The following is a 27,860-nucleotide window of genomic DNA, read 5'->3' as shown; positions in this document are numbered from 1 at the left end:
GATTTTTTTTTTTTTTTTTTTGCAGTATAAGAGAAAGTACATTTTTTATTGTTCCTGAGTACTGGTTGAATGATTCTGATGTCATGTGGCAATATGCCAACAACAACAACAGAAACAAACAGCAACTATTCCACTATAAATGGTAAGTATGGAAAGGCCCTAAAAGTTTCTATATTGAGGAAGCAAAAGAGCAAGAGGAGGGAAATGGAGGTAGGGGAAAACAGGGAAAGAAAATGAAACTGTCTCAAGTTGTTTATCCAAAGCTGCAGCAAGTGGGGAAGGAGCATAGCTGTCAACGTTTCCCTTTTCTTGCGAGGAATCCTGTTCGGAATAAGGGAATTTCTCTTAAAAAAAGGGAAACGTTGACAGCTATGGGAAGGAGGAGGTTGAGCCAAACACTTCCCAGAAAATAATAGGCTTTGAGAAGCGATTTAAAAGTAATAAAAGATCTTCATGCAGGTGTTCTGAGTGACACACTTTTTCTGCAACTGCCTCCAAACCGCACCCATTTCCCTTAAAAAAAAGTTGCTTAAATAATTGCACATTCTTTTAACAATGCAATTAAAAGTATGCATAACAAATAATCACAGAGACACCATGGCAGATCAGTAGAGACTCGGGATGGGACCCACCTGCCAGTATATATAATAGGTAGTAGGTAAAAAAGGAATAACATAGCCCAACCCTAAACCAGGCTCTACAAATCTCTCTTCTTTTCCTTTATTACTTCCATACATAACCAGGTACAGTATAGCCTTAACAAAGGACCCTAAGTCACAGTTGTTGAAAGCAAGAGACACAAAAGAAACCAGAAGCTGCCGACTTTCTTCTGACTTATCCTTTCCCTCTTGAATTTAGCAACATATTCCAGCAGCAGTGTGCATGCTAATGTGCATGCTAATCACTTTTCAACTGTAATATTTTCTGGATTTATAGCTACGGTATTTAGGTAAAGGTAAAGGTACCCCTGCCCGTATGGGCCAGTCTTGACAGACTCTAGGGTTGTGCGCCCATCTCACTCAAGAGGCCGGGGGCCAGCGCTGTCCAGAGACACTTCCGGGTCACGTGGCCAGCGTGACATCACTGCTCTGGCAAGCCAGAGCCGCACATGGAAACACCGTTTACCTTCCCGCTAGTAAGCGGTCCCTATTTATCTACTTGCACCCGGGAGTGCTTTCGAACTGCTAGGTTGGCAGGCGCTGGGACCGAACAACGGGAGCGCACCCCGCTGCGGGGATTTGAACCGCCGACCTTTTGATCGGCAAGCCCTAGGCACTGAGGCTTTTACCCACAGCGCCATCCGCGTCCCCAGCTACGGTATTTACCACCTTTCAAAAACAGCAACGGAAGGGGTTTTTTTTGCATTTCTGTTGCTCGGTTTTTAATGCCTTATAAAGCTTACAGGGCATAGTGTGCCAGGCTGCCGACCAACCAAAAGAAAGAACAGCTGAGCAACATCACACTCCCGCCACACAACTTTAGAGCAGAGTTGCCAGAAATGTAGGGGGCAAGCCTCCCCCCACTCCCTGGTTCTCCTTTGCCATTTCTATTAGCCGGGCACCTGGTCAGCATTTGTGCAGAGCCTCAACACAGGAAACGTTGCTGAATTACTTCCTGTCCCACTCCCACTCCATCCTACATAGGGAAAGGGATAAGACGGCTTTTTGGAAATGGTATAGTTCTCCCTCCCCTCACACACAGAGAGAATAGTCTTTAGAACTGCAATGTTGGGAATCTGCAATTATTATTATTTAAGTAACTACCCATTGCCATCTTTCATATTTGCTATAACATCTAAGCACAATGAAAATGGGCCCAGGCAGTTGTTGACATAGCCCTTATCCTATTGCAAAGCAGAGGAGGGCCACTGTTTTCAGAATACTACAAGCATTTTCAATATTAAATATAGACTAAAAATAAATAAATCACAGAACCGCAAGCTGTCAACTGATTTGATTAAACATTTTCAACCTAACTGATATCTCTGAGGAGGGAGCATGTACCACCGCCCTTCAGTTTTCAAGGGAAGAGTTGCCCATTATTGTTTTTTTTCAAAGAAAAGCTCTACTAAGACGTGGTGCAAAAGTGATGCCCTGTTCTGAGTTTGTCAAGTTGCTGACAGTGGATTTAACAGGGATAAAGATGGATGGGTTTCCTACACTTTGCTACACAAGAACTTATTCCCTCTCTCCCAGCTTTTCCAAAAACCTTAACATGCTTGTATTGTGAAATACCAGGGCTCCAACTTCCTTATTTGGTTGCTGGAACTGTTCTTTGTCTTGTTCAAACATTCTGGGGAAGCAAGCTGCCTGCCTCCCCTCCATCCATACGGCCTCCAGTCCTCCCCCCCCCCCTTTCATACATACTGTCTGGCTTCAAGCAGGTCACTCTGACTCAGCCTCCTTTGTAGCTCGCAAACCAATCCCACAGCAGTTATGCCCATTTATGGAGTCCCTTTCCTTTTGGAAATCAGCCGGGGCAACAGGGAGTTTTCAGCTGTTTGGAAAGTTTTGCTCCACTGCAGACACTGAAGTGAGCACAAAGCATGCGTTTTCTTGTTACACAGTTTTGTTGCTCTGATCAAAAAATGTGTGTGAGAGACAGAGTTTGGGGGAAGCAGCCTAAACACATTCCCACAAACCTTTTGCTTCTAATCTCTTGTTGCAGTTTATGCATGCTATTTTACAAGATATTAACAGTACAGACCAAAGGAGCAAGTTCCTCCAAGTTCCACTGGAGTTAAAGTGCATTTAGGACAGCAGCCTTCCTCTTTAATAGATACCCCTATCCTGTACCTTTCAGATCCTTTTCCGTGCAGCAGTTTCAATATATTATAAAACTGAAATAAGAGAAAGAGGAATTGGGGTGGGGGTTGAGCTTCCAACGTAAACAGTGTAAGGCCTTTAAAAATATTTCTCAGTGGAACTAAAGTGAAGGAACCATCTTAAAGAACAGTGGTACCTCAAGTTATGAACTTAATTCATTCCGGAGGTCCGTTCTTAACCTGAAACTGTTCTTAACTAGAGGCGTGCTTTCGCTAATGGGGCCTCTTGCTGCCACTGCACCGCTGGCACACGATTTCTGTTCTCATCCTGGGGCAAAGTTGTCAACTTGAGGTAACTCTTCCAGGTTAGCGGAGTTTGTAACCTGAAGCATTTGTAACTCGAGGTACCACTGTACAGTTAGATATTTAAGGGCTGGTCTACTTGTCTAGGCAAAGTATAATCCTCCTACATATTTCTGGGTGTGGAGCTGGTATGGCACTAATCATTTAAGATGAGACAATTGCTAGAGAAATGTTTCCTAAGACATGCAACACTCAAACGACAGAGGAAGCTGAACTTTGTTTAATACTCCCTGCTTTTCACATTTGCTTATAGTCATGCGGGCATTTTACTGAATATTTAAGTCTTTGTGAATGTGACTACAGACAAGACAAGGCTTAGCAAGTCCTATGTTTTAGGGGAGGCAATAAAGAATTTGATTCTGACACATATTCCTCAAGATTTGTCTGCCTAGAGATTCCCATATGTACTGAAAATACAATCGTACCTTGGAAGACAAACAAAATCTGTTCTGGAAGTCTGTTCGACTTCCAAGACGTTCGAAAACCAAAGTGCGGCTTCTGATTGACTGCAGCCAATCAGAAGCCATAGACGTCAGGACGTTCAGCTTCCAAAAATAGTTCACAAACCAGAGCAGTCACTTCTGGATTTGCAGCGTTTGGGAGCCAAAACGTTCAGGAACTAAGCTGTTCCAAAACGAAGGTACGACTGTACATTACAGGAAATGTTCCAGGTAGAATGGATGCTTACAAAAAGAGGATACCACCCCCCCCCCAAAAAAAGTATATAGATTTGTATAGATTTGATTATTTACATAGATAAAAACGTAGGAAAAATTCTATAATTTGTACTTTATGCAAGAGTAAATCTCACCATAGTGGCTAAGATTGCAACCAAGTGACCTGCATGCCTGCTTAGTCTGCTGCCCAGTTGCTCACTGTTGCTGGGCAACTTCCAAGGTTCCTGCTCTCCCTTCTTATGGTTAGCTTAAAACTAGACCTGGACCAGGCAATCCTTCAAAGAGAAGACTCCTTCAAGCAGCACTGCCTTTTTGCAGCGTATGACACATGGCCACCTTAGTTGCAGGACACACACTGTCCTGGTTCTGATGGTCATTTGACACTTCATAACTGTGGTTGTGTCCAAGTATTGGGGCTGAATGTTCCTCCTTCGCCCACTCAAAAATGTTGTCTGCAACATTATGTCCTGCTAAGCTTCTGAAGCAAGTCGAAGAAAGCTGACCAAAGGAGTTTCCTTAAAAAACAAAAACAAAAGCGATGTTTAACAGAATGCTTATTGCCACAATGGATCTGGTTGTGCTTCTTATTAAACAGCTGCAATTCAAAACGCATCCAACAACTTTTGCCATCCTGATACGGAAGGCGGAAGAGACATCTGTGTGCGAAACTGCATACGTGCATAAATCAACACACTTTTCAGAAAGACATTTCCAAATACCTCGCCAAGGGGTAAAATAAAGGCACAGGCATTATCTCAGGGAGAGATAATGCAAAATAGAGGCAACTCCGGAACACATCTGCCTGCAGACACTGGAATATATATGAGTAAGCACTCCAGCCCATCTGCTACGCAGTGGCTCTGATCTAACACATTGTGAAGCATGAGGAAATCCATTGATTCAATAACTTATAATATGCATAATTCCATGTTGGATTGCGACCACTGCATACCCTATCCTTTATTGGTGTATTGCTCTTTTGGGGTGTGTACTGTGAATGTGGAAAATCACCTGAGAAATGGAACGGGATAGTGAAAGAACCAATGTTATGCCACAAGATCCCCCCCCCCTGGCATTTACCAGTGAGCCATCATCCTTTAGCCCATAAATGATACAAATTAGTCAATTGTCAAGAACAAACAAACAAAACTCCACATGGTTCACCTCGACATCTACTAGCAAATGTCACAGTTTGTTTCACAAGGGGAAGCCCGTATGTATCTCCAGAGATGGAGCCCTGGTTGTGTGGAGTTTGAGCATTTGTTTTTCAAACATCCACGCCTAATGCGTAATGGCTGAATGTGGCCTGGGGAAGCTTCATGTCACTGGGTACAGGACCAGCCAAAAACACTTAGCCTTGAGAATTTGAAGGATCACTGAGAAAAGCCAGCATTCAAAGAATTTCTGACATTTATCATAATGTATAAAGACATAGTATGGGAGGACAGCTTTGCCTGCCTAGTGTGCTCCAGATATTTTGGACATCAACTCTCATCAGCCCCATCTGGCACACCAGGTTAGAAAAGGCTGGCTTGGTCATATGTAATATGCCCACCAGCAAATTGAATGCCGATACATTGCTATTGTGTTTCCACTTTTGCTTGCCTGCCCTGTACTACATCGGCTCCTTCGCCTTCTGTAGCAGGAAACCAAAATGTCCCAATTCACCTTGCAGTGGATGTAACACAACACCTTACCATCTCAGCTATTCATGTGTGGCACATTCTCCCTTCCCACAACTTGGGTAGAGAAAGAGGTGACAGGAGTAATGACCAAGCAGGTTGGGGAACAGGGTAGGACAAGACGGGCATATCAGGATTTGATCTGCTGATGTGCTAGGCTAGAGAGAGGTGCTAATACAATAAGAGAACTGACAGCATTATGAACTTCATTTTAGTATTTTCTCCCATCATTAGCTTTCCTATAGATTCTGTATGCAAGAAGCATTCTTGGTGGTCAAATCAAAGAGCATCTAATTGGGATTTCTTTTCCCAGAGAAATGTAAATGATGCTTATTGATTCCTTTCTATTCCATAACACTTTTCATATAGCTGCAGTGTTTCCCTGCCCTTCTTCTAGTTCAAACAACCCTATTGAACCACAGCTTTAACACCAGAAAGGCAGCAACCATCTCTATTACAACAGAAATCCAACAAACTGCAGGATGGAGATACAGTTCCTAGATGCAATTTGTAACGCCAGGTAGAGATGATTGAAAACAGGAGCAGTACACCCTGCATTCCAGACATTCCCCTAGAGGGGTTTCACCTTGTCCAGGGGCTGCAGCTGTATCATGGAAGCAGATTTTTTTTTTTGGGGGGGGGGGGGGAGTCATGTGAAACATTTATCTGCCCTTGATGGAATCCCCTCACTTGCACAATTTACACAGCTGATAAAAGATCTTAGCGAACAGGCAGCAGGAAGTATCAAAACACCTAGAAGGACTATAACCATGTTTTGGATCAGTAAAAAGAAAGCTAAGACTAATTTACTTGCATTGAAAGCCTGCCAAATCATTAGAGTTCAGACTTGTTAACAACACATCCTCTTCTCACGTATCCTCATGCTCACAATAAATAATAAATTATATCCTTCAATTATAATTTGCAACAATTTAGCTGCATTTCATAATGTTTTTCACCTATAAATTACGTCAGCCTTCTGGGTTTTTTGTTTTTAATTCAATTTGAACCACATTGTTTGCAGTGCAGACATTTAGGAAGACAATGAAGACATACCTCTTTGTCCCTTTTTAGTGGGATGGGGGGGTCAGGTGGTGCTTAATCTAATTCCACTCACCCCGTTCTTGTGCACTGCTGTTTTGGTCTATGATTGTGCTGCAGTGCTTGTTTCTTCTTCTTCTGGGGGTACTCAAGGGTAGGCAGTACCGGCACCCCAAATGTTCAAAGTGCGGCACTTACTATAACAACTTCATGGTGAGTCCCAGCACCGCTTTTTTAAAAAGAAAAAAAAGGCACTGGTGCTGCAAGTTTCTAATTATACATAATCTGCATTGGATGAAGAGCAGGTAAATAATAACAACAAAAATATGTTTAAAAACATTAAAGAGCTGCCTGTTTATAACATCTGTTTTCAGTTGCAAATGATTAGTTAAACAATGGAGGATAATCACAGCAATAAATTAAGATCTATGGAAGATTCTAGTCTGTTCCTGGGAAGAATCACAAAATGGTCAATTTTTTGTCATTAGAGGACGGTCTGCATTTCTGGTAAGATTTTTAGTTCTTATGTCAATTGTGAAGGATGGAGAATACACTATGTGCTAACATGGTTTGTAGATAAAAGCCTTTTAACAAAAAGAAATTGGATCAGCTAAGAGAGTTCTTACCAGCTACTGATGAACAAGAGAATAATTTGGCTGCACATTCCCAAAGAAGACCAATTTGAGAACCTTTCCCCAAGAATCTAGGACTAACTAACTAGGACATATTTGAAAAAGACTTAATAGCTGAAATGGATCAGGCTGTTCCTCAGTTTATTATGGTTCATTGCCCTATTTTTATGTCAATTGAAGTATATTACAAGTATGCTTATCGATTTGTGGATCTTATGCTTGGTTGGACATGTTATACAGGGACCCTTTTTGAATATTGCACTTTACTCATACATAACTCCATATGGGATGGTGACATTTCACATGCACAGCACTTTTACATGATTGAGGCCCATTTACTGGCCTAGTGGTATGTTCACAGGCTCCTAAAGAACTTCCATGGAAACATCAGCAGAAATTAAAGGTCAGTGGAGTTCTACTCTTTAGAATGACCCCACCCGTTCTGAGTCACTTCCCTCTATTGAATTTAATGTGCCTTATTGGTATTTTTGACACCCCACCCCAACTTTATTATCATCTAGCATAATATATATTTAAAATGTATTCTGGTAGAGTCTCATAGAGGTATATTATTTTGAGGTTCTTATTTCAGTTGAGTTTATCTCTCTCTAATTGTACAGATGTTTAGTAGCATTTATCCAATGAGTCAGAGACACTGTAACCACTTTAAGGTAAAGGTAAAGGGACCCCTGACCATTAGGTCCAGTTGTGGCCGATTCTGGGGTTGCGGCGCTCATCTCGCTTTATTGGCCGAGGGAGCCAACGTACAGCTTCTGGGTCATGTGGCCAGCATGACTAAGCCGCTTCTGGCGAACCAGAGCAGTGCACGGAAACGCTGTTTACCTTCCCGCTGGAGAGGTACCTATTTATCTACTTGCACTTTGACGTGCTTTCGAACTGCTAGGTTGGCAGGAGCAGGGACCGAGCAACGGGAGCTCACCCCTTTGCGGGGATTCGAACCGCTGACCTTCTGATCGGCAAGTCCTAGGCTCTGTGGTTTAACCCACAGCGCCACCCGCGTATGTGCTATCAAAACTATTATAAACAGCTGCATTGGATTCCAGTTTCAGGTAGCTCTTTATTACCCTTTAAAGCTCTAAATGGCCTAGGTTTCTGCAGAGGCAGAGCTAGCTGCTCCGGCACCCAGAGTGGTGCACAAGCTGTGCACCTGGGGGTGGGGCTAGCTGCCTGCGGGGGTGGGGCAACAGTCCCAGAGGACAGGGCAGCGATGTCACCCACCCTCAGGGATGACACTTGGGGCAGGCTGCACCCACCACACCCCCCTTCCTCTGCCACTGGGTTTATGGCATACCTACAAGATCATCTGTCTACTTACCAAGAACTGCTGGACAGGCTCTCCAACAGGTAGCTGAGATGGGTCTGGTTGGGAGGACAGGTGAGTGCCTTCTTTGTTGCCATCCCTAGGCTACATCACCAATGGTCCTCCCCTAACCTTAAGAATTTTATTCTTTTGTCTAGGTTTTAACATGCCAAACTGAAAGACTTTGTGTTTGTTTCATCAGCTGTTTCTTAATCTCCAACTATTCAAATTTTGTTGAAATGCTGATCTTGGGTTGTTATCCAGTGCTGAAGCAGTGGTAAGGGACTTCCATTTCCTCTCTTCCCCTTACAATATGTGCTGGAGGGTACCCTTACCAATTTTGAGGGCATGTGTGTTGGGGGCAGGGGGAAGCAGCAGCTGGATAGGACAGGAAAAGGAAAAGGAAAAGGAAAAGGAAAAGGAAAAGGAAAAGGAAAAGGAAAAGGAAAAGGAAAAGGAAAAGGAAAAGGAAAAGAAAGCACTGCATACATGGAAGTTGGTTGCAGCAGTTAAGGCTGCAGTATCAATAAGACTTGAGCATCTTTTAAAAGCAAAAGGCAGTCTATAAATATTTTAAGCCTAGTTAGATCATTTACAGTGTATTAATAAAGCATTTTTGCAGTACAGTAGCAAGCCCCAGTATGTTCAAGGAGGCTTCCTCCCAGGTAAGTGCATATAGGATTGCAGCCTAAAGATATATATGATACCTGAATAATAATTAAAAAATGAACACGCACGCACAACTACAAAAACCCTTGGCAAAGGCAAGCCTATGAACAGTAAACAAACTGGTGGTTTGGAAAGTAAACGAAAGCAAAAATAAGATAGTATTCCTTTGACCTCATTGATAGGGAAAGGATTTACTCCGGTAAGCACTTTAGGAAGATTAGTAATAGCAAGAGTTCAGTATTACTAAAGTAGAAAGAGGAACTTGCAACATTTCAGTGAAATGAAATTGAACCCATGAAGTGATGTCCAATATTGCACAAGGAAGGGGATAGCCATGTACACTTCTGACTATTGGGGGAGGATGACACAGCAACATGCACACATCACATGATTCTCATTGTTTCACGATGCCATCACTCACTGATAACTGAGCTACACTTCAGGCAAGTGACCTCTATGACATTTACTTCTAGGGTACCACAAAGTTTCATCAATGGTGCTGAGTAACTGAACAATATATTTCACTCTGGCTTCATCTAGAAACCTTTTAACATTTAAACCATCACTTAAGTCCTTTTGCCTAGTTTAAAAAGAAGTGTCTGAGAAATGAAGACTACATTGTTCCCATAATTTCCTTATCAGCTCTATTGTACTCAAACTGTGTTTGTACATGGGAAACCACCCTATACCTAATGGGCCTTCGGTCCATCTAGCTTAGTATTGTCTACACTGACTGACAGCAGCTCTTCAGGGATTCAGACTCTGTACTCTTCTAGTCTTACCTGGAGATGTCTGAATTGAACACAGGACCGTCTGAATGCAAAGCAGATGCTATACCACTGAGCTCCAGCCCTTCCCCTGGAAATTTCTTTCCAGGTATCCTATATACAGTATCCTAGCCATTGTAAGAATACATAATACCAGTACAGTCATGCCTCACAAGTCGAATGCCTTGGAAAACAAACATTTTGGCTCCTGAACACCACAAACCTGGAAGTGATTGTTCTGGTTTGCGAACGTTCTTTGGAACCTGAATGGCTGTCGCGGCTTCCGATTGGCTGCAGGAGCTTCCTGCAGCCAACTGGAAGCTGCGCCTTGGTTCCTGGACATTTTGGAAGTCAAATGGACTTCTGGAACGGATTCTGTCTGACTTCTGAGGTACGACTGTACTTGGTATATAATTGGAATGCTATATTTAACAATGCAACAAAGTCTATTAAAGCCTTTCTCTCTATCTACCTATTATTGATCACCGTATACCAGAAGCTCATTATCTCCACACCAAATATGTTTCTTAATCCCCTTTAACTTCTTCAGAGAACAAACAACTGTTAATCTGGACACTGCTAGGCCTACACATGCATCACATCCAGCACTTATGGTCGGTTCTATGCAAACAGTAGAGCAGCCATGACAGATTAAAATGGATGACACATCTGTGTCCATCCTGTGGAAGCTGCTTGAACCCGAGTGCACATTTTTGCTGCCAATCTGTCATCTTTTCTTGAACCAATCTTACTTTCTTCCTAAGTGATTCAATGTCATTGCATTGCCATCTCATAGTTAGCTGTTTCTTTAAAAATAATAATAATTATGTTGGGCACTTTCCAAATAAGAAAGTCCAGACTTCATCTGACATTTCCTCCTCAAAGTCTTTATGCCACTTTTCATGTATTCATATTTCACTGATACTTTGAAAATATTTTCTTCCTTCTTGTCTTCATTAGTATTTAAAACATACTTCCCACCCACCCCTTATTACATATTTGTTTTTCAAATACAGAAGTAAAGAAAAGACTATTGTGAAATAGGCAGGCACATATTTGATATAATGGGCTAAAAGTTCTGCTTCAATGGTAAACACAAACTGTTACCTACAGCTTGTTTTCAGGGAAAGGGTGTAGAATATACACTCAATCCCTTATAAACATTAATGATTTCTATGTTTCTTACGTTGCAGCTTCACAACAATTCAACATCCCTCATGCACAAGCCGATTTCATATCAATTTTAAGTTCAGGCAGAGAAATATATATATGCTGCTTGTTCCAGAATAGTCCAACAAAACTACTTATTTAATTGCCGAGATGAATTCTGGTAAAGGATCACTGACAACTGTATATTTTACTTAAAGTTTTCTATGCCAATAAAACTAAGCAGACTGTGTGCCCCAATGATTTTGCCATAACATGAAACACATGTTTCAAATTTAGAGGCAAGCTACAATCCTTGTTAAAATACAGCATGCAGCCCTTTACATTAATTCGTAGGCCTTAGTAATTGCATATTACATTGACAATTGTAACCTTTCAAAATAGAAATAACATGACAAATGGAATCCATTAAAAAAAAAAGAAAAAAGAAAAAAAAGACAAGCCCTCACATAAGAAAAATATGTGCAATTAACATTTTTGCCAAACTGAAATGAAGCTTCTTCCTAGACATGGCGAGAGAGAAAGAGAGAGACACACAGACAGAGACAGAAAGAAAGACAGACAGAGAGAAAAGACAACACCACACAAACACACTACTGCCCTATGAGCAGATTTTATAATGCACCATTGTTTACAGCTCTGCAGGGCCTATTCTGGCCTGGAAAATCTGTTCTGAAAGACTACTGTGTTCATTTTACAACCTTCACACTATGTCATACTGTAAAATCATGCTGTTATGAGTGTGAGGCAGAAGGCTCCCTCCGTTCTCTCACTTGGCCTTGACTGAAAAGGGATATATAACACATAGGCAACAGGATTTTAAGCAGTGGGTGGAGGAAGTTGACTAAAGAGAAGACACACTGCATAAATAGTTTTTATAAACTTAGAGACTATTCTGTCTCAAAATACTGAAACTAAAGGACATTCAGTGTGAATTTAATTGGCAATATTAGCTTCAGAACAGACAAGACAAGGTGTGTTTTCATGAACCTAGGGTTGCCAAACAAGGCAGGGGCAGGCAGAGGGCTGTTTTTCTTCTTCAGAGCCAGGCTGCACTGCACACTATGATTTTTTTAAACATAGAAACCTGGCAACTATGGTTTGTTAAGGATTCTGGAAATTGTAGCTCTGGGTGGGGGGGACGACAGTTCCCAATATTATTTGGGAGAAATAATGTTTTTTAAATTATGGTGTAAACACAGCCATATTTGCTAAATAAACAACCAGAAAGCGGAAAATTAAAAACGACACTCACAACTTATGATAACTCACAAGTTATCAAACTTGGCAGTTCTGGGCTAGTTCCCTGCACCCCCAAAAGAGCTACTCTCTTGACTTCACTCTACGAACTGGTCTGAACTCTGCCCCAACTCCACTCAAATGCCTGTTGTTGTTGTTGTTTTAAGAGTTTGCTATTTACTTGCCTAAACTGTTTAGTGCCCAAGAAACACTAAGTGTTGCCTACAAAATGAAAACTATAGAACAACACTCAATAAAAACAATCACAAAACATGTATAATCACACACATGCACAGCTAAAAGGTCTGGACTAATAAAAATGTTTTCATTGTGTGTGGAAAAGAAACCAGTGGTGGTACCAGACAAAGCACCTTGGGAGGAGATTTCCCCACCTGAAAAAGGCCCCATCTGTGGTTACCATCCTACGTCACTTCAGAAGGCCTCAGGACTCGGATAATAAAAAATTACTTTAACATACTGTGCTGAATGTATTTTTGGGGATGGAGGGGATACAAAGACAAAGAAAACTCCACAAAAAGTTTGAGGGGGCTTATATTGCTTTATAAAACAGGGGTGGTGGACCCCAGGTCTGGGGGCGAAATGCAGTATCTGGCCTGTAGGACACTCCCCATACCACCCTCACTCCCTAGGCCACATATTCGCCTTGAGTGCCATTTGTCTGGCAGGAATGGGTTCTTAAACACTTGCTTCTTGCTTGGCTGGAGGATAGAAAATGGTGTGAGTACAAAAACTAGCTTACTGTATAAAGGTAAAACTCACATTCCTTGCTTTGTACTTTTGCCTTTGGCCTACCCGCTGTCATGTGCTCCCCCAGAAGATAGCAAAGAAGGGAATGCGGTCCTTGAGTTGAAAAAAGGGTTTCTACTTCTACTGCAAAAGACTCAAGGGTGCTTGTGTGGACCTATACTTCAGATACCTGGTGTCAAGGGCTGGTTGGACACAGATGAATGATGGGAGGGATCAGCTGGGGAACCACCAAGTGAAGAAGGCTGAGAGCCCAGGGAGTGGTGGTGGGACAACAATAAGTTGTCAGAGGGAGAAGACTGGGAAGAGGTGTCGGAAACTGAGGAGGTAGCAGGGGTTAGTGAGCTGGTCGAGTCCATGGCAGAGGGAAGTCCTAAATCAAAAGCAGAAGCTGAAGTAGGAGGGTGGGAGGAGGAAGGCCAAGAGGCAGAGAGGACTTAGGCTGGGGAAGAGTCATGGGTGTCTCCCCCTCCTGCTGAGACAAGCTCCCCGCCCCCTCCATGTTAGAAACTGAGATATGAAAACTAAGAGCTAAATGGCACCTTAATCCTAGGTTATGGGCACAACAATGGAATGTCTAGGTGCGCTTTTTGGGTGACAAGAATACAAAGCTGAAAATGAGTAAACAGCAGCTAAAACATTATGTTCATTTTTCACATGGTCTAGTCCTTCCCCTGCCCACCCCCCTAATATTCTTAAGAGGGTCTCTTCCCCAGTCTTCAGAGAGTAGCTAGAAGTGGGGAGGCAGAAAAGGGCCCTCCTTTCCTTCCACTCTGCAGTTTTAATCTGCAGAAACTGTTCGCGCCAATGAAATTCCCTGTTGCAAAATGTGCCTAGAAAAATGGGAGTTTTGAACACTGCTTCTAGTACTGGTTTCCCAGAACTAGAAGTGGCATGAAAGCGGTGCAGATGTAGTCTCTGATTGCATGGAAAAAAATTGTGGAGTGTAGGGGACTTAGGCAGCTGTAGGAAGGCAGGGAGTCCACAGTCTCAGTAACTGCTTCATTGAGGCAAGATGAGTTGCTGTGCTCATTAGGTCTGACACTCCTGTGCAGATCGTGCTTTTGCTAATAAAGTGTTAAGTTCAACTTCCACAGTGTGATTTTCTTGCTGCTGACACCTGGCTTTCTTGAATTGACAGGTGTGTGTGTGTGCGCGCGCTTGCATGCAGAGAAAAAATGGGGCTAAAAGGGGTGCATGCATATACACCTTATTTATATTTTGGTGTCCACAAGGCACCTGATGGTGTCCAAATTGATTTTTTTAAAAAAAAAAACCACTGCCATTTATATCTTTCTCTACCTCACAGCAAAAGCAGAAGACTTTTATCTTTTGTCCTTAAGGGCCTTTTTGTTAGCTTTTCTGATTTGTGAGATGCGTTCATGGCCACCCATGGAGCAATCTCTAAAGGCAGGGCAAGGATGGATTAGCAGGACATTACACAGCAAAGCCCTGCTTCCCTTTACGACTTCCCATCAGAGACTTAAAATCTGAGTCAGTCAATTATATCAGATCATCAGTAAACAGAAGTCTGGAATTTTATCGAAGAGATGAACGAATAGTTTACACAGATAGATGAAAAAAGCGGCTGTGAACTTCCTTTGGCTACTTCCCCTCCCCCTTTTAATAACAACAAAAAAGTCCCTGCTGCTAAAATGGAAAGGTTGTGCTATTTTGTTCCGTTTCTAAGCAGATACATGAGCAAACAAGCATGTATACCCTGGGGAGGAGAGTTTATTTTGTATGGTTTGTACAATTCAATTCAAAGCTGGCATGTTACAGCCATTCTAGTGCACTCTGGTGCCTAGACCAGCAGTGCCAGAAATTTGAAGGGAGAACTGGGTTTCTTTAACTGCATATCAAGAAGCCAGAACCAAAGACCACATGGTCCCAGGTGACCAGAGCCCACTCCCTCTTTCAGTTTCAGCTACTGAAGTGGACTGCATTTGAAAGTAACTCTTAACCATAGCTTTAGATGAATGAGCTTAAATGAGCCACAGGTTTACATGCTCTTCCTTCACCTCTCCAGTGAAGTTAAGAGAAGGTGATTGGAAGCTTCTGCTTCTGTAGTTTAGTGTGTCAACAGTAACCCTAAACTGTGTTCAATAGTGAAGATAACCCAGCTTCATCAACTAGTTTTGAGACTGGTTTGTTTCTGCCAACCATAGTTAAGATTAACCACAGTTTGGTCTGGGTTTTAATGATACAGCAATCTGCCACTGATTTAAATGGAATTGAAAGCTTCTGAACTCCTCAAATCCATGCTGGAAGAGGAGGGCACAGACAAGCCTGAAGCTTAGTGTGACCAGTTGTTGTACAGTGGTACCTCTGGTTAAGAACTTAATTCATTCCGGAGGTCCGTTCTTAACCTGAATCTGTTCTTAACCTGAGGTACCACTTTAGCTAATGGGGCCTCCTGTTCTTATCCTGAAGTAAAGTTCTTAACCTGAGGTACTACTTCCGGGTTGGCGGAGTTTATAACCTGAAGCGTTTGTAACCCGGGGTACCACTGTAAAATTAAATCACAGCTTAGCATTATGTCCAAAGCAGTGCAATGTGTTGCTTTACCCAGGAATAAATCTCATGCAGAAACTTTCCTAGGCAGCCAGGAATTCAGCTTTGTAAAGAAATAAGCACAGTGGTACCTTGGGTTACAGACGCTTCAGGTTACAGACGCTTCAGGTTACAGACTCAGCTAACCCAGAAATATTACCTCAGGTTAAGAACTTTGCTTCAGGATAAGAACAGAAATCGTGCTCCGGCGGCGCGGCAGCAGCAGGAGGCCCCATTAGCTAAAGTGGTGCTTCAGGTTAAGAACAGTTTCAGGTTAAGAATGGACCTCCAGAATGAATTAAGTACTTAACCCGAGGTACTACTGTATCACACTTTTGAAGGGCTATGTGACACTTTGGAAACTAAGTTGCCTCTGCCTTTTCCCTGCAAGCTTTCTCTGGCCCATAATGAAGAATACAAATTATATGAAACATTTTTACAGTGCAAGGAATGTTAAATAGTATATATCTTCTGGAATGGTATATTTATCTTCTGGAAAGACAATATAGATTCTTCTCCTTGAATTTCATCACAGCTTGAGTATAGACCAACTATCCATCCAGTCTTTCATGCAAATTCCCACATATGCAATGATGTCCCAGATATGAGCCAAAAAAAACAGCTCTGCAGACCTCCAAGAGACAGTAAGATACAAAGAATCGACAGACTTTCACATTAACTCCCCAAGTCATACAGGCTCCCCAGACATGCAGACACATGATATGCAATCAACTACACAGGGAAGCATCACATTGATTGGCAACCCCTCTTAACTTCTTGCTGGCAGCTGCATTTACTACTTACCAAGTAAAGAGAATTCAATTCGATTTTAAAAACTGTAAGCCACTATCAGAGTGCTATGGCCTAGATACATGGACTATAAATTTGAGAAATGAAAGTTGGGAAATTAAACCATGTAATACCACTGGCTAACAACATTTTCTCATTGTCTGGGTTTTAGCTCCTGCTTCGCCAGGCTTTGAAACTGAACATCAAATATGAAATCCTCGACAGCACAGACATAGCCCAAAGAAGAATAAAACCATGTTGAACCAGCAGCTGCAAAAACATCAGCACCTGACTGCTTCATTATCTTCAATAGCAATGGTTTATACCACGTGGTAATTACAGTATGCTAATGAAAACCCTTAAGACTTTAGAAGATTTTTAGTCTAGCTGGTAAACAACTGCAATTTTCAGAACTCTGTTTACTCAATGGCACTTGATTCTGGTAAAGAGTAGAAATTCCATCCCAAGCTTTTTCAGTCATGGCGACTACTGAGGCATTATGGTAGCCTGACAAGAGTTTCCAGCCACGATAGCAAACCACAATGTTAAGTGTAGTAAGTAGCATCACAGAAATGTACAGTATTCAATCTGTATTTCAGCAGACTGAGACAAGCTGGCACACCTCTGGCCAATTTTTGGAGGACCACCTATTGGCGACTGCTTGGTGGGACCATTGCAAAATAATGCTAAGCAGGGCCTGAACTGATGATCCAATAAGCCAGTTGTGTTCTTAGGCAAGAGTATCTTGGAATCTTATAGTTAAGTCACAAAGTCAGTGCTAGGCATAGGAGGGCAGTTGGTAAAATGCCCACTTAGCTCAACACAAGCCACACCACACCCAGTGAAACTTAGCATCAAGAAACCTCTTACCTGTCATTGTCAGAGTAACAGTTTTAATTATCCTTATGGTGAAGGATAAAAAAACCCCAAAAAACTGGCATATTGGAAGCAATGAATGTGCTATGTATTTAGACAGCACACTGCAGTTGTGCTCTGAAATGCTTTCATAAGAAAGCAATGGCTATGGAGCCATGAGAGAGAAACCCAAGTGGAAACTCAGCATTGGCGTAATTTAGTTCCATTTGGAAAACCACAATGTGGTCCTTCAAGTCTTAAGCTTCTTGCAGTACTATAAGAACAACGTTTGCATGCAGTTTATTAAACTGTGTTTATCTGAAGTCAAGGGTGTGTGAAGCACAGGAAAAGAAGCAGCATCTTTACAGATATGATGTAAAAAAACAACAACCCCCACCTAATACTAATTAAGATTAAAGGTGCTCCAAGTGAAATATGGAGCTATTTTTGAACAAATGGCATTTTACTACTCTAGGAGACACAAAATAATCAACATAAATAGCTCATCCAGGGTGAAACTGAATTTATAGTGCCATTCTGTTTTCCCTAAGAATATGGGCACAAATGTATGTCTGCATTGCATGAGGAAAGTCTCACTGTTAGCTGACAGAAATAATTAGAAATTATTGTCAACAGGCTGAATGGGGTGAAGAGATGGTTGAGATGAGAATGGCCCAGCCATCCCTTCACCCCGTTCAACCTCTTTTCTTTATGACAATAATTTCTAATTATCCGAGTCAGATCTGAGGTATTGTGTAAAGCCACACTGAAATACACTAGGGTACCACTTAGCTTGTTTTTATTGAAAATAATAAATAAACGCAGGAGGTAACAATCCAACACCTTTCTAAAACATGCAGCTAATGAAACAAGTAATGGCGTAGCACACCTTGTTAACATCTGTTTCATTACATAAGCTAAAGGGAAGACTTCCTAGTTTGTTTGCTGCCTTACATAAAGAGAAGAGTGAAGAGGCTGTATGCATGGCCAAAAGGAGCCAGCAATATGGGATATTAAGCAGAGATATAATTGTCTGAATGCAGTCTCTCTTTATAAAGGGATTATCAATGCCTGGAGGTCAGAGTACAGCCCGTCACGACAACATCAATCCCCATTAATGAGTTTTAGAATGTCTGTAAAGGGGTAAAGATTACTACTGTCATTAAGTTATTACTGTAATGATAAAATCGTGCACATCTGCAAGCATCAGACTGGGCACCCTATTCTCAGATTTAGTCTTTTGGACAAATACCTCTTCATAAGCATATATGCTAATACCTCTTCATAAGCAGTGATCATGCAAGATGATGTGTGTGACTGCTTTGTTAATGCTTCATGGTTTACTGGAGGTTGCATTAAATCTTGTGTTGCAAGAATCATGTATATTAATAATTCAAATATTAAAGATATAAACCAGGACCTGGGAACTGTGAAAAATTCTTACAAACCATAGGATTTAGAGAAAAACATACTGGAGAGCTGCTTTATAGTTGCGTACTGGCTCTTAAGTAGTTAGGGCACACTGTAGTCACATGTTTGTGCTTTTATCTGCAAGTATAAAACATGTTAAAAATGAGCACCTAACATCCAACAAGTTTTCTGAGGGCCTGCATTGTGCCCACATCTAATCTAAAAGAATGTTCAAGCACAGATAAGAGAAATGATCAAAGAATATATCTTTTTAATACTATTTCCCCCCACACAACTGTTTTGTGTCATGTTGTCAAAGGTTGCAAAGGAATAAATATCTGGCTTCTACTTCTATTAGCATGCTAAAAGAATCTTTTCTGAACATTTGTAGGCCACACTAATTAACTGTGTCAGGTTCAAGGCTGTTCTTTTGAAAACTTCTTTATGTTCTCTAGCTCTTTCTACTTCCATATCTCTTTCAAAGGAGCTTATAAAAATGCATCCCTTCCTTGCCAAGGAATTTGGGAGAATCAAAGCAAGAATGAAAACGCTTTTGCATTTTTAGTTAAAAGAAAATAAGGACCATTTTTATTGCAAACACTGCCATATATATATATACCTAGTCCCCATTTGCACATCATGGTAAACAAACCATGGTTTACTATACACAAGTAAATTGTTTCTGCGTTGGTCTGTCATGGTCTTCCTGCTGGGGGAAAACAAACCATGTCTAAATGAGGGATTGTGGTTTGTTTCACTACTAACAAACCATGATTTGTAGCCAAGGTTTGTTAGGAGCAAAACAAGCCATGGTATTTGATTCAGATGTGATGTTAAGCCTGGGATCATGATTTGCGTCTCCTCAGCTTAAGTGGGGAGAAGCAGGACAGCCCAGCACAGTAAACTGCTAACTATGGTTTAAGGTAAAGGTAAAGGGACCCCTGACCATTAGGTCCAGTCGTGGCCGACCCTGGGGTTGCGGCGCTCATCTCGCTTTATTGGCCAAGGGAGCCAGCATACAGCTTCCGGGTCATGTGGCCAGCATGACTAGGCTGCTTCTGGCAAACAAGAGCAGTGCACGGAAACGCCGTTTACCTTCCTGCCGGAACGGTACCTATTTATCTACTTGCAGTTTGACGTGCTTTCGAACTGCTAGGTTGGCAGGAGCAGGGACCGAGCAATGGGAGCTCACTCCATCGCGGGGATTCGAACCGCCGACCTTCTGGCTCTGTGGTTTAACCCACAGCGCCACCCGCGTCCCTGCGCCACCTTTACTGCCATGCAAACAGGGTCACCACATCCTGTAAGCATAACTCTATTCATATAGCTATGGCTCCAACCCAGTGCCTTACAGACACCCATTATATTGCAAATCATCAAAGAGGCCTGTGCCCTTAAAAAAATTCTGCACAGCCCCTAGTTATGAGTGCAATAAATAGAACTTTAAATATTGTTATTAGCATGTGCATGTATGGACGCCAGGAAGGAGGATTTATAAGGGGGAAACTGCAGGCTTTATGTGTAAAAGAAAAGGTTTCAAATCTTTGAAAATGTAGTGACAGATGCCAAACAAGTACTACTATCTTGAACTCACTGGAGCAATGTACTTAGAATTAAAAGATCGCATGCCCAACACCCACAGCAAACTTGTGCACTTAGTATTTTCAGCAAGTCTTGCATTTGTACTCAGTCACAATATTACACTGTTTATATAAAGTTGCTATGCAGCAAAATAAAAAGGGGTTAACTTTGGCTCCCCCAACAGAAAAGGTTCTCTGGCAGGAATCAATGAAGCTTGTTTGGAAAAGGATTTGACATGCATACATTCTCCTGCTGAGAGCTGGCAAAGGAAACCTAATATGAAAAAAGGGTTCCTGCCACATCAAAGGAGGCAAGGCTGTATCCCTTCATTTCTTTCCATACTTTCCTTCATGCCCTCCCTATCCTTTAGCTGTGTGGTTGATGAAGTCACGCCATTCACGATGGATCCGAAACGTTTTAAATGAAAAGAACAAAAGCTATGACAGTTTGACAATTCTCTACACTTTAAACAGAAAGTATTTGTGCAATGTCACAATACAATCCGGCACGAGGAATAAGAAATTAACATTCATTTCTCTGCATTCCTAGATCACAGGATTATGAGTCGATTTAACATAAAGCATCTGAACGTGGAAATAGAGCTTATTTAAGGCCCAGACATTCCTTTGTTTACTTACATACTAACTATATTTTTATCCAACTTTCCAGAAAATCATCGTCTCCCAAAGGAGTTCACATCACTTAAAAAGAAAAGGCAACACTGTAAGTTCTACAAAGATGTACAAAGCAGGAGGGAGATCAGTTCTTTAAGGCCAGAACAAAGTTGGTGAGCTATAATTGGGCATTTATATCCAGTCTGGGCTAGGTTGATCTTCCTTTTCTGCTGTACTTTCTGTTTAACCCTGAAGATGTAATCTTGCTGCAAGTTCCACCAGCAAGGAACAACAGCAACCAAAATATCTTACCCTTAAGGTGATCAGGAGTTGGCAGCTATGCATCTATTTTTACTTCTTTTGTAGAATGAGGATTTCTAGGCTGCCTGCCAGTCACAGTCCTCTGCTTGTTTATCAAGCGAGAACCTGTAGGCAGGGGTGGGAACCATTTCCATCTGGGAGACCAGATCAAAAAGTGCCACGCCTCCTGTGGTCCACATCTGACAGGCAAGCAGGTCCACAGACCATCACCTACGTAGATCCATTCCAACTCCAAAAGCAACAGGGCTTGCATTTGGCATCAAATTTAAGCAACACCTAATGCAAGCTGCAAAGTAACAATCAGGAGTGTATTCTAACATTCTCTCATATTCGTTTACAGCAGCAGCTTCATCTGTCCTATGTCTGATGTCATACGGTATCAGATAAGTGACAGGTTGGTGCGGACAGCCAAAAATGGTCTTACTGACCTAACTGGTCTTACTGACCAAATGGCCTAATTTGGCCCATGGGCTTGAGGTTCCCCACCACTGCCACAGAGAAAAGAAGAGGAGAACAAGGACTAAACAGACCACAAGTAGATGAAAATAATTTTGCATAAGCTATTAAGAGGCAATGTTTACAACCCTTATGGTTCGAGGTGCCAAGGGAAGCTGGCCAGGACACGCCACCTCCCTGGCACACAGTGTGGAGACACAGTTGATGGCAGTAAGGGATGGTGTCTTCTCAGTGGTTGCACCAAAATTGTGTGATGTACCTTGCTCCATGAGGTCCCTCTAATTAGCTTCAGCTAGTTCATAAATATATTTTTATTCTGCTTGCCAGGTACGTGTACCCCTGGTCTCTACCTTTGTTGTAGTTTCATTTTATTTTATGACATTGCAATGTGACCTTGTTGTTAATCACCTCTCCTAGTGCACATATATTAGAAGGATTGGATATAAATCTGTTTCAGTGATGAGGAACCTATGGTTTTCCAGATACTGCTAAACAACTCCCATTAGCCCCAATCAGCATCACCATTAGTCAGGGATGATGAGATCTGGGAGTCCAACAACATCTGGAGGGCCACAGGTTCCCCATCACAGCTATAAGTATTTCCTTCATTCTGAAATACCTCAGCCATGACCCTTTAGACGGCATGCAGGCACTTCCCATTTTCTGGCCAGGTGTAAATTTCTGCAAAGGTGAATCTGCAACACTCAAGTTTGCAAGAACAGCAAGGGGAGCCTTAGCAAAATCCACACACACACCCTGCCACCTTTAATTTAGTCACTCATGCACCCTGGTGGTCTTCTACAAAGAGCTGATAAGGAGAGCGCTGCAGGAGGTTAGAGGGTCAGGCCTCTCTGCCCCTTTCTCACTTGACGCTTGTTCTCCAAAATAGTCAAAACAAGCTGAAGCATTATGCTCCATGTCCCTTCGTTTTCTTACTGGCAAGGCTGTGCTCTCCATGCCTGAAGAAATATGCTGCCAAGAATGTTTAGGAAAGGAATGTTAATTATTTTCTATATTGTTCTCCTCTTTCTGCATAACAAGGAAAGCAAGGAGACAATGATGTTTTCATTGCGAAAATGATTGTGGATAGAAGCATAATAGAAGGCACAAGGGTTTAAAAAGTTAGTCCTTGAAATAGGCAGAAACCACCACAGCAATTTCTGCCATTAATCTTTGCCAAGCACACCAAGTTGTTGGCCAGTATTCTTGTTTCACCTCTTTGCCAAATTCAAGCAGACATAATAAGCATAAACAAGAGCAGTAAAAGAAGTTTTGTCCCTGTTCAAAACACGGTTCTCCCAAGAGCAGCAAGAGGAGAAATGAAATGCCTTTGTCTGGTTGAAGGAACAGACCAATAATAATCCAAATGGACTTTTAGACCTTCGATTATAAATTTATATCCAGGGTTCCTAAAGTGAAATCCAGGCTGCACTTCATTTGCAAAAACAAACAAACCACCCAACAATATTGTCAAAGGATACCTGGAAGCCACCGCCTTCAACCCAGGCAAGCTTTCTCCAAAACACACAGTCTGTGGCTGGCAGTCAATGATTATTCAGTAGTAAGGAAAGCAAACTGTTCGTGTTCATGAAATTGCCCACTAAAGCCTTCTTTAGAGGCATTCTGTAAGCACTCTTACTTTTGAAACTTGGCTATGAGAGAGAGGATTTTTATATGGCAGAATCTAAACTATGCAACTCCCCCCCCCCCCCCAGGTTATATTTGCTTACTGCCACCCTTTTCTCTACTTTAGGCACCAGGCCAAGTCCATCCTGTTCTCTCGAGCCTTTTAATGACTTTTCTTTTACAATAGCAGATCTTCTAGAATTGCCTTTAGTTGCAAGCCCCACTGTCTTGTCATCTGCCATTTTATTACGATTTTTTAATGTTTATAAACATATAAACTGGCGTGCCAGCTGCAATGCTAAGCTGGTAAAAAAAAGTCCCTAGGCAACTGTGTTACCACCTAGACAGCCTTGACTCCAGAAGCACCCACAAGCTGCACATTCAATCCTTCAGGGGGAATGCAATCCCATCAAGGATATATTGAATCCCACCATCCCAATCATGTGAAGATAAATGATCAAAGCTATCTTAAAAGTTCAAGGAGAAAAGCAGACTGAGATTTGTTTCGTAATCTCATTTATACTCAATGAATATAAATACGCTAAACCATACTTCTTGTTGTTGTTATTTATTTTAAAAGCAAACCAACCAGCCAACTATTATAAGTAGCTTACAATGGATGTCCCCCACAATAGATAATAGTAATAAGAATACCACAATTCTATTATCGTTCTTATCTGGAAGTGTCCCCTACTCAGATATAAATATGCTCTGTCCCAGCTTCTGCCAACCTAGCAGTTTGAAAGCATGCCAGCGCAAGTAGATAAATAGGTTATGCTGCGTCGGGAAGGTAAACAGCGTTTCCGTGCACTCTGACACTTGTCACGGTGTTCTGTTGTGCCAGAAGCGGTTTAGTCATGCTGGCCACATGACCCGGAAAGCTGTCTGTGGACAAACGCCCAGCTCCCTCAGCCTGAAAGCGAGATGAGCACTGCACCCCATAGACGCCTTTAACTGGACTTAACTGTCCAGGGGTCCTTTACCTTTACCTAAATACCGTATTTTTCGCTCCATAGGACGCACCTTGTTTTAGAGGGGGAGAACAAGAAAAAAAAAATCTCCCCCTCTCTGCTCAGCGCCCCTTCAGCAAAGCGGCAGGAGAAACGGAGCCCCTTCCATTTCTCCTCCCGCTTCGCTGAAGGGGCACTGCGCAGAGAGGGAAAGCTGTGCAGCGCTTCTCCAACGAAGCGAAGCCAGGAAAGAAAGAGGGATTGGTGCGCACCGATCCCTCTGGCTCTCCTGGCTTCAGCAAAAGGAACCCGAAGCCTCCGGAGTACAGCAGGACTTCCCACTGCGCTCCAGAGGCTTCAGGCGGCTATCCCTGAAGCCTGGAGAGCGAGAGGGGTTGGTGTGCACCAACCCCTCTCACTCTCCAGGCTTCAGCGAAAGCAACGCGAAGCCTCTGGAGTGTGGAGGGAGCACTGCCTCTGCGCTTTTGGAGACTTCGCGTTGCCATTGCTGAAGCCAAGGAGCCTGCATTCGCTCCATAAGACGCAAACACATTTCCCCTTAATTTTTCGAGGGGAAAAAGTGCTTCTTATAGAGCAAAAAATACAGTGTGCCTCCAAAAGCTAATGCAAGGTATCTCTGGAATTGGGATTGGAATTGAAACTTGTAAGATACCCTTCATAAATTTGTTGGTTTCTGCTTAAATCTTGGTTCAGTTTTGTGTGTGCTTTTCTCCCGCAACTATTCCAGGAAGCACAAACAGTACAATTATGAGCCACCTGAAGAAAAGTGGAACGTCACTCCCTCCACATTTGGGCACTGCAGCCCCCCTGAAGAGGATGAAGACACCACTAGGTCCCTCATGCGAAGGGGACACATGAACTTACATCTCCACGTGGGAGGTAAGTCTATCAGTATCCACAAGAGTGGCTCAAGTCAATGCTGCCTCCCCAGCTGCAAAACTGGCAATTAACTCCTGCACTCCCAAGATACTGGGCCACCAGTATGTGTGAACTATCATTTTCATTCCAGTTGCTGTTTCTGCTTTGCAGTGTGTGCTCAACGAGATTTCTTTTTTTGCAGCCAGATGTCGTACACTAATGGATTTCAGCTCTGGAGGGTGTCTTTATTCTGTGATGACACAATGAAATAAAGCCACTCTCTAAACTGAAATGCAACACTAAATGGCACTTGCATTACACACTGGCGTGGAGGGTGAGAATGTGCTCTGTTCATTAGGATTCTTTTCCTCTGGGAATATCCATGTATTGTTTCGAGCATGGCAATCTTTTTTTTTTTTTTAAATGAAGAAGCGACCTCACACTGCAATTATTTTAAGTATTTTGCAAACTAAGACTGTAAGACAGTTATCTTTTAACGCAGATCTTTTTCCTTTCTTTTCTTAAAGAGCAAAACCGAATGGCATCATTGCAGGAACTAGGCTCTCTCATTTGTCTAGAAGCCAAAAGGGACAGTGAGATAAACAAGAGAGCTTTTCTTTCCTAGATTGTTGTCACATCTTTGGTTAATCTTTCTTCCATTTTCGGTATTCAAGAAATATATCAACAGCCACAAAGCTCAGAAGAAAATGCCATCTGGAGCTTGATCTGACTTTGCTGAAATGAACCATCATGGGAGTGAAGCAATAAAAGAGACATGAAATCAAATAGTGTAACATAAATTAAATCAAGCCCACAGAACTCTCTTTCCACTGGTTTTTTTAAATATATAATTATTAAATAGAGGTCATTTCCTTCAAGATACTATTTTCTGCAAATGGAATTGTAAAGTTTAGTAAGACTGATGCTAATTAAAGAGCACCACAAGATGGAACACAGATGTCTCCGAAAATGCTAAACAGTTCTTAATAGCATTTTAGCTTGCATTCCCAAACACATTTTCAGAACAGCACTGCTCTTCTGTCTGTTATGCCTGAAATGCATGCATTTTAAAACAGGGCTACTTCTTTCAGCTGCCCCTAAACAGTACGGGGAAAACCATGTAAACGCTAAGCAGAAGCTCCTGTTATGGACAGTTGTGTGAATCCAAAAGATACGGGTTTGCTGGGTCAAAGAAGCGGCTTTTATCGCTTTGGTGTGTCCATAAGACATCATGCACTGAATATGCTGTCCAAGCAAATCACAGTGAGGTCCTGTAGGTAGAAGACCTATGACACTTACCAGTTGTCAGCTCATTTATTAATTTGTGTCCTGGCTTGACAACTCAAAGACTCAAACTGAATTTCTATCAAGCAACAATAATGATAAATTAAAGAATTAGGACACAGAGGAACAGTAACACAGATCAAAAATACCATTATGCCCAGCACCAATCTATCAACATCCCAAACCTGACAAACTAGACTTTATATCGCTATAGATAGACAGATATCTAACCTCCTAAAATGCAGGAGCCTGGAAGAAACCTCCACCTTGCTATCTGAAGGGCTGGAATCTGCAGCAGGGCCATGTAGACAGAAGGGAAGAGGGCAAACTTAGAGAGAGCCGATGTGTCATGTTCCAGTGGCTCTGATGAATGAATCTAAAAAAGGGGTCTCTCTGCACAATCTAACTGCACAAAGAGAAGCAATCCCTCAGTTACAGAGGGGTGACAGATCTGCCTGAATGGAAACTGTGCAATATTTTGCTGTGCAGCCCACTTCCTAAATAATTGAATTATAATTCAATGCAACACAGTAAAAGTAATTCTAGTAAGAGATCATACAGGTCACTTTCTAATACAGTGGTACCTTGGGTTACATTAGCTTCAGGTTACAGAGTCCGCTAACCCAGAAATAGCACCTCGGGTTAGGAACTTTGCTTCAGGATGAGAACAGAAATTGTGGGGCGGCATGAGGCCCCATTAGCTAAAGTGGTACCTCAAGTTAAGAACAGTTTCAGGTTAAGAACAGACCTCCAGAATGAATTAAGTTCTTCACCTGAGGTAGCACTGTAATTACAGTTCAGGATTCTTTATGAAGCAGTCTCAAGACTGCATTAGAGCATCTGATCCAGTATTGCCTAGTCTGACAGAAGCACTCTGTCTCACAGACTTCAGAGTCAAACTTTTATTTCAGCTTAATAGTATCAATTCTTTGGTCTCTTGGAAATGGCAGTACTAAGACAATAAGGAATAGTGTATGGCCCTAGTTAGAGTGAGGTAAGTGTGCCGTATGATCTCATTTTGAAAGGTCTCTTTCAGTGGGTGTGGAACAAAAAGAAGAGGAAGAAAAAGCAACTGGGAGATGAAAGCATCTTCAGATACATTTTAGAAACTACTAACTCACTCCCAAGTGGAAGAGCTTATGACAGTTAAAGAGCAATACCCTTTTAAAAGAAGATATCATATTATAATTTGAAAAAATCAGCATTAAAAACGCTAGCATGAAAGATTCTGAATGTGTTTCCACTTTACTTCTCTTCCATGCCAATGAGAAAATTTATCCCAGCGGTTAGTGTCCATGAGGTAAGCTAGTTTTGTCTGGGGAGTGAGGGAGGAGGAGCAGAATTGCAGCTGTAATTTTTCTTCCTGTTTTGCTCTATTGCCCTACTTGAGGCCTTAAAGATCTTCTAAAGAGGTCTATGTTTTTGTGTGTGTTCTGTTGTTGTTTTTTTGGTCAA

The 27,860-nt window shown here is 42.0% G+C and overlaps 2 protein-coding genes across 11 annotated transcripts in view; one reads left to right on the top strand and one right to left on the bottom strand.

The window, feature by feature from the left end:
• The window catches only part of PALLD (palladin, cytoskeletal associated protein), a 219,867-nt gene that overhangs the window by 79,462 nt on the left and 112,545 nt on the right, over positions 1-27,860 (bottom strand). The window lies entirely within an intron of this gene.
• On the top strand, positions 65-25,935 carry LOC310685393 (uncharacterized protein). 3 transcript variants are annotated; one of them, XR_014515188.1, is made up of 4 exons: positions 65-142; positions 16,602-16,761; positions 24,991-25,142; positions 25,796-25,935. XR_014515188.1 is itself a non-coding variant. In XM_083457689.1 (4 exons), the coding sequence occupies exons 2-4, from the start codon at positions 16,685-16,687 to the stop codon at positions 25,744-25,746; spliced, it is 327 nt and encodes a 108-aa protein (XP_083313815.1). In that variant the 5' UTR covers positions 65-142; positions 16,602-16,684; the 3' UTR covers positions 25,747-25,805. The 3 variants fall into 3 exon arrangements, 2 of the variants coding, with proteins under 2 accessions (XP_083313815.1, XP_083313816.1); XM_083457689.1 differs by having other exon boundaries at positions 25,649-25,805; XM_083457690.1 differs by lacking the exon at positions 65-142 and having other exon boundaries at positions 16,549-16,761; positions 25,649-25,805.

This window comes from Podarcis tiliguerta, assembly GCF_965153285.1.
Source record: "Podarcis tiliguerta genome assembly, chromosome: 9".
In the NCBI taxonomy this organism is placed as follows: domain Eukaryota; kingdom Metazoa; phylum Chordata; class Lepidosauria; order Squamata; family Lacertidae; genus Podarcis; species Podarcis tiliguerta.
This window is presented reverse-complemented; position numbering and strand designations above follow the sequence as displayed.